Source organism: Magnolia sinica, chromosome 10, assembly GCF_029962835.1.
Source record: "Magnolia sinica isolate HGM2019 chromosome 10, MsV1, whole genome shotgun sequence".
Classification (NCBI taxonomy): Eukaryota; Viridiplantae; Streptophyta; class Magnoliopsida; order Magnoliales; family Magnoliaceae; genus Magnolia; species Magnolia sinica.
The window spans coordinates 11,661,313-11,672,866 of NC_080582.1; the positions used below are offsets into that span (position 1 = coordinate 11,661,313).

At 39.4% G+C, this 11,554-nt stretch overlaps 1 protein-coding gene across 1 annotated transcript; it reads right to left on the reverse strand.

Annotated features, from left to right (window-relative positions):
* Positions 1-1,246: 1,246 nt before the first annotated feature.
* Positions 1,247-3,691, reverse strand: LOC131257348 (pollen-specific protein C13-like). Its single transcript, XM_058258243.1, has 2 exons — positions 3,454-3,691; positions 1,247-1,842 (listed from the first exon to the last, which is right to left on the reverse strand). The coding sequence occupies exons 1-2, from the start codon at positions 3,617-3,619 to the stop codon at positions 1,508-1,510; spliced, it is 501 nt and encodes a 166-aa protein (XP_058114226.1). The 5' UTR covers positions 3,620-3,691; the 3' UTR covers positions 1,247-1,507.
* Between the last annotated feature and the right edge of the window lie 7,863 nt (positions 3,692-11,554).

The following is an 11,554-nucleotide window of genomic DNA, read 5'->3' on the forward strand; positions in this document are numbered from 1 at the left end:
TGTACTTCTAAGTAAAAAAGTTACTTATAACTAATCATAAACTAAACTTATTTGAAATAAATCACTAATTTACAACTATAAGTAAATAATAACCAATCATAAACTAAACTTACTTATTTGAAATAAATCACTAATTTACAACTATAAGTAAATAATAACCAATCATAAACTAAACTTACTTATTTGAAATAAATCACTTATTTACAACTATAAATAAATAATAATAATACTAACTTATTTGGTGGTATCCAAATGGGCTCTTGCTGGTATTTTTTTTCTCTCATTTGATCTCTGTTTCACTTATGATATTGGAGGTGTACAATTGCCTTCTTCTCTTTAATAATGGTTGCAAACACAACATCATAGAAAACAATGGGCATCCACTTAAAAACTTTAAACTTCATCTGATAGTCCACTTGACGGGGACTTGCCTTATTTATGGATTCATGGCAGGGCGACACTTTTGTATGGGTTAGCATGGAAAACATGAAGGTTATTCACGTGAGTCTGATTCACTTGCTTATATACCATTGCCCACATGCAGGCCACCATATTATTTTTGGATCATTTAAACTATGAATTAAGTGAACCCACTATGATAATGGAAAACATGATTAAAATTCAAATCTATTTAATTATTTGGTGGTCTATTTCATAGAAGTTAATAGACTTCCACCCAAAAATATTCAAATTCACATGATGGCCCACTTGATGATCAGACCGGCCTGAATTTAAGGGTGGTTGGATGCCATTTACACATGATGGTAGTCCTCATGTGCTGTTGAGTTCAGTACATGTAAGGTGTGTCGCCCTATGTGTCTGAACGAGTGGGTCGATGGATCATGACCTACAACTTCCGTTGATCAACCATGCCGAGAAAATTCTCCTTGACAAGATCCAATCCCTTGAATTGCTACTGTCCTACAATTATGAAGATCGGATGGGTAGGATTGTCTCATAGTGATATTTTTAATACATGGCCCATCTAGGATGACAACCATTAGACAATGGTGCATGTGGATCAGCGATTCGGTATTTAGAATCATTCAATCAAAGTAATTCTAACTATACACTCCATATTCTCTAAAATTAACAATTGGACAGCTAAAATAAAATATCTTACAATTAAATATACAAAATTAAAATTATACAAAATAATTTTAGCAAGATTGCCAAACACAACCTAAGTATTGAAATGAACTTCTGAAACCCGCCTCAAGAAAAAAGAAGCCAAGGAAATAAAAGATGGTTTGAAGTATTTTATTTTTCATTTCATTAGCTAATATATTTAAATTTCTGATCAACGAATAAACATTTCCACATGCATTTTGCTAATAACATAAAAAATAGCCAATTAATGAATAAATGGCTATACTTAACACATAATCAAATAAAATGAAAAAATCATTCATAGAATATATAAGAGATGGAGTTCATCCATGCATGAGTCTCTTAGCTACACACACGACCAGATCATGATGGAAGTGGGGCCCAGTTCGCACATGCATTAAAACGTCGCTTCATCCGACATGATGTATTTCACGAGCAATTCGGCGCAACAGGGGAGTGGCTTGTCCTTCAGGAAGCCCAAAGGGTTGGCGTATCGGATCTCGGAGGAGATGCCATTGTTGTTGGTTAGCAGGATTCGGGCCCGGTTAATCGGTTTCTTTGCCTCTTTGCACCCTTCCATCGGGCTGCTCACTAGTACCACTTCACAGATATCGTCTTCGTGGTCATTCGGGACCATTATTCTGTATGTCCCACTTGCATCGGTGACTCCTTCCCTCTCCAAAGTCAGCTTATTTGTCGTCCTGTTATGGCACTCGATCTTCACCTTAGCATCTGCGAAGATAATTAAAAAAACAAGTAGCTAGTGTTATAAACTCGGATGAGTCGACTCGAATTAGAGAGATTTTGAGCTGAGTCGTTAAGGGGGCATTTGAATCCTAAATTACTTAAGATAAGCTACTTATGCCTTAAATAGCTTATCTTGATTTCTACTTATTAAACTGAAGTGATTAAGTAATTTTTAAAATTAAATTAAAAAAAAACTACTTGTAATTGATTATAAACCAAACTTACTTGTCTCAAATAAGTTACTTATCAACTGTTGTAAGTATAAAAAGTAACTTATTTGGTGGTATCCAAACGAGCCCTAAGAAACTTGGTAAGAAGGTGAGTTAGGGCTTCTCTTTAGTAAAGAATTACCAGGTCGACTCAATAACTCATTCGACTCAGCATGACATGGAGTCACTCCCTGAGTTGAGTCAGGGCTTCTCTTTAATTGAATTAAACCCAAACCTCAAACCAATAAGCAATGTAACACTTTGTTTTTAACTTTTTTTTTTTTTTAAAGACAATATTAAATTTAGGTTGAGTCTCCAAGTCAGACCCAATAAATACCGAGTCGAGCCGAGCTGAGTTCACGGATTTAAATTCAAAATGTGATTATAAACTAAGCTGAGCCCACTAGAAGAAAGAGAGAAAAAATGGTTTTGGGGGTCACCCAAACAGGCATAAATGTCCCATAAGATCCAAGTTATATGCTAAGTCCACATGGGCTGGGTCCCATCCAGTGGGACCCACAATTTTGGATTGAAAAACAATATTATACCATGCAACCAGTAGGTCCCACCATGAAGATAACTCATCCTGAGAATCAATCTGGTTCACTTGTTACATGGGTCATTCACCCCCTTCCTCCCTTTTGCTTTTTTGCTTGCATCAATAATCCCAACTTCAACCCAAGGGACATTACTCAAACTAATAGGATAGTTTATTAAAAATCCTTTCAAAATTTACTGAATTTAAATTCCATATTAAGCAGGTAGTTTCTTGTAAAAAATTTAAAAAGACTTACACTTAGAGGAAGTTTGGATGCCTATATAAATGGAGTTAGTTGTATATGATTTATAGGTAAATCGTTTACCACATGCGTTTGGAAGCTGAAAAATACATGTAAATGGTTTACAAGCCGTAGACTATTATAGCTTTTACAAAGAAAAAAAATTTATGATTTCATTTATAAGCTCTTCTTTTACACCCTAATTATTATAAATGAAAAAACTCGTGCCTTAGATAATTTACGGGTTATCCAAACATAGACAATCATTTACGTATAAATCATTAATTAACAACTTACAACCACACAAGATTAGCCGTAAATCATTTACCCGTTATGACTTATTTGGAGATGGAATGTACAAAATAAAAACTTTATGGTAATTAATTAAAATTATTTAATTTTAATTTTTGGACTTCTAAAAATAAATATAAGTGTATAAAAATGAGTTTAACAGGTTGTCCATTTTTGGCCTACTTTCACACATGCAAATTGGTGACACTTATGCACGATCCAAACCGTTCACTATCATGCCCATCCTGAATTCAGGTGGTGGGCCACACTAGCAAAGCACATCCTCACCGTTTACTCGGCCACCTTGGTCGTTTTACCTGGAACAAATTCGGTTACGGTGGTCACGAATCCTGCACGGCAAGTATCACAATAGACTCTGCCCTCGACGGTGAATTCCTCCCGGGTGTGGGCGTGGACAACAACAGCAACGGCTGAGATGAAGCATAGTAGAGCAATTACAGAGAGAGATTGGAGCTTGGCCATGGTTCTTGTATTGTTTTTCCCCCTCTATTCTCTTTCTTTAACGTGAGTGAAGGAATAGAGAATGGATTCTCTATTCTATTTGTATTTGGATTTTGAGCCTTGTTTGGATGTCCGCTCAATTCGTTTTGTGGTTGGTCGGTGCCACTTGGGGCCCATATCGACCGGAGGATAGATGTGCGGTGGAGCTTACAAGTTAACCTTGGACCGGTTCTTCCGGTTCTGATCAACTAACTAACGCCGGCGGATTCGGTCAGGTCGAGGGTAACAACTAATCCGGTCAGACCATGACTGTGGGGCCCACTTTGATGTATGTATTGTATATCTATGCCGTCCATCCGTTTTTTCAGATCATTTATTACAACAGAATAAAAAATGAAGCAGATCCTTGTCTCAGGTGGGACACACCATAGGAAAGAGTGGTGATTGGATGCCTACCGTTAAAAACTTTCTATGGCCCACCGTAATGTTTATTCTCCATCCAACCTGTTGATAAGGTCATACAGACTTCGATGAGGGGAAAATACTGATATCAGCATGACCCAAAACTTTTGGGGCACAATCACCACTCTTTCATGTGGTGTGGTCCACCTGAGATTTGGATCTGCTTTACTTTTTGGCTCATGGCCTAAGGGAGTGGATATAAAACACATAAATCACGGTGGGTCCCACAGCCATGGATCCACCAAGCTCGGGCCGTTTGAATGAGTCGGGTCTAGTCGTCGGATCTTTTAACCACGGATCCACCAAGCTCGTACGGTCACAAAAGTTTTGTATCAGCTAATTTTATTTTATTTTTGTTTGTTCAGTTCATCTCAGTGGCAGTGACCTTACGAACGGTTTGGATGTCATATAGAGATCGAGGTGGAAGCTAGGAAGTTTCAACGGTAGAAATTTCTGTCCCCAGTTTTCCCTCTCATGTGGCCCACTTGAGGTTTGGACCCTGTTCATATTTTCTTACATGTCATAAAATAATCTCAAAAAACAGATGTAGGGGTTGGATTATCATAAAAATATCGATGGGCCCCACCTATGACCCCAGCGCATGAACTTCCAGAGAAAGGCTTTCCCAGGAAATCCGCGTCCGTTTGGCCTTCATCCCAAAACTCAGACGCAGATTGCCGGCAGCGCTGAGGCTGTAAGGGTTATATTTATGCTCCGTAGGGCCCACTATGATGTATCTGTTATATCTATGCCGTCCATCTATTTATTCAACTGATTTCATAGCATGGACCCAATCATGAGATATAACCAAATCTCAGATGAACCACACCACAGGAAACAATGGGGAAAATGACTTCCACCGTTGAAACCTTCCTAGGCCCACCATGATGTTTATTTACCATCCTACCCCTTCATAAGGTGACTACAACATGTTTGAAGGGAAAACACAAATATCAGCTTGATCCAAAGCTTCTATGGCCTCCAGAAAGTTTATAATGGTGTGCATTCGATCCCCACTGTTTCCTGTGGTGTGGTCCACTTAAGATTTGGGTCTAACTCATCTTTGGTATCTTACCCTAAAATGATTTAGAAAAACTGATTCACGGAGTGGATGTAAGATATACATCACAGTGGGCCTCACAGAGCTTAGGGTTTTACCTGAATTCTGGAACAGTGACTCTTGGGATGATGGGGCACTTCAGATGAACGGATTTTCAGGGAATCACGACTGTTTCCTACGGGGTCGTCCAATGAAAACTGTTTCATACGGTGTGGCCCACCTACTTCTGGATCATAGGTATCATGATGGACGGGGTGGATCTCATGAAAGTTTCACCCGCATGGCGTTTGGTCAGCGAAAGGGCTTGGATTTTCAGGGATTCACATGCGGACCCACCTGATGGATGGTTCAAACTATCATCGCACATGCTCATTGGCACGTGTTGTGTAGGACGAGCTGGACCATACACGTGTGTGGGACCATCCATCCTTAAGAAATCACACTTCTTATTATTACGGCTTTTTGGGTTTAGTTTGTTGCACCAAGGATTCGGGTACCGTAGTTTATAGGTAATTTTGGTATTTTAGTTCTCACATTTATAAATGAATGATTGCTATAGGCACATCAGCCCAAAAGCACACTCGTAGACGAGATCATGGTCCATAAAGTGTAACCACATTATTATTAATATTAATATTAATAATATTATTATTATTATTATTATTCAGCTGGTTGCATGCATAGGATAGAGCCACCTAGATGAACAGTTATTCTCTCTTCTTTCTTCCTATAATCTATGAGTACCAGAAACAAATTTAAGAATACGATCTTATGTAAACCCAATAAACACAAGTATCAATCCAGCGCAATGTGTGTATTTAGGTTTAGTTCTCCCATGTTCAGTAGTAGCGTACACTTAGCATAGATTTAGTTTCAGTCTATCCCTACGCACTCACTGGACCGACTTAGGTCTTAGTCGATAGTTGCAATTCCCTTCCGTTTATGCACGTGTGCCAGATTCGAAGGAAAACAATAGCTTAGGAATCTATCTGCCTACGCTTATATGTTGGGTCAACTATAGTTGTTATTCTCAAAATTGCATTTACTTCACTTACCAGCACGCTGCTCTTGAAAGCACCAGCTGCTCTCAGCTAGGAGCGTGATCCCATCGTAGTGGATCTTCTCACTGCATTCATCTATTCTCCCTTTTTGTTTCAACCATACAATTGTTGCACATTTGAAAGTCATTGAGTTTCCATGAAAAAAAAAAGAAAAAAAAGAGTTCATTTGAAGGAAGAGCCCCAACCTCCACTAATCACCTAAGCGCACAGGACAGTTGGTTAAATAGATGAATGATCGAGCCATGAACAAGCCTCACTCTATCTCGACGCTAGGGGTCAGTGGTCATGGTTTGAATCAGACCCAATCAATTCCGGCACGCTTGTAACTCTTGCATGTGTTTCGTGCGGCCGAATTCGATACCCAACACCGTTTTGGCATGCTCGATGGGACAAGTGTGCAATTGTTAATTGAAACTTCTGACAACATGAGTAGATGATCTACTCGAATTAGTGTAAATATTAAAGAACATGACCTCAATCAGGCCCTTAAGGCATTTGCAATGTAGGTCAAACCTGTGGTACGTAATAAACCACTTTCAGTGATTTCAAAAGTAGGCTCATCATCCCAAAATAATTGTGTGGAGTTTAATAGAGTTTTGGAAAATGTTAATGTTAGCCTGCGAGAATTAACTAAATAAGGATACAAGCCGAATACTCTCAGACCAAAGCTATAAAGAGGCTTGTGACCTTCTTTAATGATAGGTTACAAGATTACCGTTAGCATAATCAAGAAATTTCTACCTTCAACAACATTATACTGAAAATGCCGATGGTTCCTCTGTGTAATGTACGGCCAGGTCTAGATATGGGATGCCGAAATATGCCACCTCAAGTAAGCATAAGGAGGAATTGATGAAATGGCTAGTTTAACGGCTCGAATGAGAATGATTTAAATCATTACATGTCGGTCGTAGGACCATTTGTGTCTAATAATGACGTTCTCGAGAGTCAAGTGCCTGGTATATAGCCTGCTCATGGTTCATAAATACCTCTAATGGTTAGTCTCGGAATCCCACCGACGGGTTGGGAGGAAATTATTGATTTAATAAATGAAATGATCGACCAATGTCATGGTCAGTGTACTAATCAGCTTTTTTATCGTAAACCGTATCCTAATTGGGTTGATCGGCTTGTCGAAGTACCAAAGGGGATGAAAATACCAGAATCCTCATTATTCTCTGAAGAGATTAACCAATCTACAATGGAGTATATTGGTCGTTTTACCATAGCATGCGGTGAATTTTTTTTATCAATAAATATGTGAAATTAAAATGATTTGCGAATGCATTGATGGACACCACATTTACATGGTATATTAATTTTCTTATAAATTTGGTACAATCGTCGCAAGATATGAAAGAAATATTTCATACTTAGTTTTATCAGACTGAACTTGAGTTTTCTTTATCCGACCTCTCTCGTTCGGGTAGTTACCCGACAAACCAGCCAAAAAATATACCACTCGGTTCAAAAGGGTAAGGAATAGATGTCGAGTAAGCTCGGTTTGTGAAGCTAGCTGTGAAAGGTTTAGACATAGAGCCCTGAAAGAATTTCGAAGGCATGGACTTCGAAGATTTGGTGGATCTGTCAGATCGAGCAATTAGATATGAATGGTTGCTTAAAGAAGAAAACCAAAAGAAAAAAAATCATTTTCGGGAACCTATTATCACGATCCAAATTTTGAGATCGTACTAGCAGAAATCAACCCGAATAAACCATTTATTTATAAGGCTTTAACTATGGCCGATGATGAACCGTCTTTACAAGGTTCTAGTATAATAGAAGGAATCACTAAACAAAACATGCGATATTCCTTTGATATCATAAGGGCCAATGAGATATTTAATCTCTTATTAGTAGAGGTAGGCATTGAGTCGAGTCAGACCGAGTTAGGTCTAACCCAACTCGATTCGGTTTTGGAAAATGCTTGACCTGAACTCATTCCAATCGGTACCAAGTCCAACATGCCTAACTCAATTCGAGTCCGGGTCTGGGCTGGGCTGATCCGAACTGAGTTCGACCTGGTCAAAAATACCAAGTCGAATCGAGTTGGCACCAATTCGTATTGGGTTATCGGGCTGGATGGAGGGGATAAAATACATAAATCATGGTGGACCTCATAGAGTTTACTCGGTACGCAACCCGCTTCCTTCTATCTCCACCATTTCCTGTGTAGTCCATCCTCTTAACATTAAATAAAAAATAAAAATAAAAAAACTTCAAAAAAAATCAGACACACACTTGATGGGTTGCTAGCTACCATCAACTAGATGGGAGAGGAGAGGAGAGAGAGAGAGAGAGAGAGAGAGAGAGAGAGAGAGAGAGAGGAGGAGGAGGAAGGCCGGAGGGTTGTGCTGATGGGTGTCAAACGAGATTGGGTTGGGTTTTTCAAATCGGGGGGTGTGGCGGGTAGTGTAGAGAGGATTAGAAATTAGGTGTGTGTGTGTGTGTGTACACACACACACCATACCTGTAACACCCCAAAAATCGGCACCCGAGTACATGGACTACGATCCTGAGTTCCTGGGTGTTAACCAAATGAAAACGTATGTGTGACCTCATTCAGATTCACATTTATTTCACACACAGATAATTAGAGTTACGCAATTCAATTTAGCGAATCCAAGGCAAGGTAAAGGTAATAAAAATCTAAAAAGATAAGGCTAATGCCCAAAAGTTACAATATCAAAAGTGGTGACCACCTATATGAGAATTATATAAATCACAATAATTGTGATATGAACAGAAGAATAACTATCAAGCAGGAAGAAGCTAGGGATCTACTCGCCCCAAGCACACCACCGACTGGTCCTATTCTCGAGTTATCTGCATATGTCAAATAGAAGGCATCAAACGCCAACATAGTGAAGAAATACCCCTAAGATTGTTATTTGGAACATTTTAGGGATTAACGAGTTCATAATAAATACATATTCATACATGTAATATACATAAGCATGCTATATTTAACGTACAGATACTGAGCACTTACACGTGTTATCAACCCAGTCAACGCAGGTAATGTTAAAAAAAGAAATTAAACATTTCCTAAATACTCTTATTAAATGTGCATATGAAAATATGACATGATGCACGCTCTCACCATTCGACACTCGCTCAACACGTAACTTCGGCCACCTAGTTTGCAAATGACAACACTTCCTCAGCACGCGACTTCAACGCCTGTTTCTCCACATTCTAAACTAATGTGATGCAATGAATGATCATGTTAACTGAGTAATTATTAAGTTCAATTCATCCAACATATTGGCGAAGTTAGGATACCGCCGTTATATTACGAGTCCTTATCCGGATCACGTGACTCGTTGCCGCACGTATCGATTCCTCACCAGTGTCCTTTGATCTAAATTTAGGTGTCACCCATTTATCTCATAAATCAATAATTTTAAAGGTACGGTATGATACCTAAATGTATGAGGATCAACTCGATATGGGTCATCACCCAAACCGAGTATGATCGCTCAGTACTGCCAACCAACACGCTACCCCGATCGACTGGAGTGCTATTTTCGAAGGGTGTCCAGATCAAACGGCTCACTCCATGTAACACCCCGAATTTTCGCTATTTTGGATTTGACAAAAATCCTTAAAATTTTTTTAATAACTAGTCACGTCATCACTTATGGACCATTGACGCTCGAAGTGAGCTTATACGCGGCTAGTACCGATAAAGAACCGCACAATAAGATTGATTAACCTTAGGAAACCAATTAATCCAACCGATCACTTAAACATTGAAATTAGCACCATGATTTATTCGCATATGGTCCAAATCTAACCGACCCATTGCTAACTAATCAAGACAATTGAACTAAATTAAAGATCTAAACAAAGCTGAATTAGCTATGCTCTGGACCTTAATTAATAAACCAAGTCAGCCCAGTCACTCTTTTAGCCTAAAATCGACAGTTTAGAGTGATCAGGACCGAATCACTATTTTTACTAATTTCGAGTAGGTCATACTGTGAACTTATTTAATCCATACCTCAATAATTGTACCCAAGAAATCTCCCTACCCATTTTACTCCAGAAATGCCCAGATTTCCCGAACAAGTTATAGACCGCTCATTAGTGGGCCACTAGCTACGAAATTTTAGAGTAATGTCCGCCTCACTGGGCTTGTGGTCCATCGTGGACTGCGGGCTTAGATGACGCCTAGAAATGAGATTCTCGCGTTGTCCAGTCGGCACTTGTTAAGTGCGACTCGCCATAATCTTGTCTTAAGACTTGAAACTCAAAATCACTGCTCTTTTCTTGTTCTATTAATATAGGGCATTTCAGCCGTCACATCTCTTCTAAATTTACGCCGAATGCTAAAATTAATTCCCCACACTTGTCCGCAAAGTCTGGACCCCGATCGAGGGATGATGACCGTTGATTGCAAATCAGACCCATGCGATAAAATCCCATGTCCATTTGCCTTCAAACTTTGTACAACCCTTCATCGGGCCATGAAGCATTTATCCTATAGATTTCATGGCAAAGGGGGCATCAGAGTAGCCCCAACAACCAAAACTGGGCCCCACAGGGCCATTTGAAGATCGAACCCGTATGAAAAAACTCCACGTCCGTTTGCTTTCAAATTTTGCACAGCCCTTCATCGAGCCATAGGGCACCTACATTACAAATTTGGTAGTTAGGGGGGTGACAAGGAAGCCCCAACAACCAAAGAGGGGTCCCACAGGGCCTTTGGAGGGATATTATGAAACTTAGGGCCAGTGGATTTAATTCCCAAAGTATATATGACTCAACCCTCTCTCATTTGCTGATTTTCCAATAAGAGAAAATCTGAGAGAGAGAGAGAGGGAAGAGGAGGAGGAGGAGAGAAAGGGCCCACCTTGATGTGCATGTGAGCCTGGTGCTTGGATTTTGGAGATCCCTACACCCTTACCTCTCCTCTACTAGCAAACTCCATCGCATTCCACCATTAGAAGAGAAATTCCAACTCATCTAAGGTAAGTTGGGATCTTAAACCCCATTTTCCTAAATTTTTGTAAAATGCTTAATCTTCTCCTCCGTTCTACGCAATACAGGGCCTCGACACCTCGAGCTTGCGGACCCGACATCGCTATGACCACCTCAGTAACTTCCGACTAAGAATAGGTGCGGACCATTATCCTTAAGTGGCCAAGTACCAATTTTAGGATAAATTTAATGATTGTAAATGTTAGAGTGATGTGCATGAGTGATTTGGGAAAAAACCTAGCTAGAAACCTAAATAATAGGTCCACCAACATCCATGCAACGATAAATTGTTGTTTGATTGGTCTTCAATATATTTAGGAATGAAATTGGTGTTGCATGATCATCTCACATCTGATTCTTGCATGATCTTCCCTGTAGCATGTATGA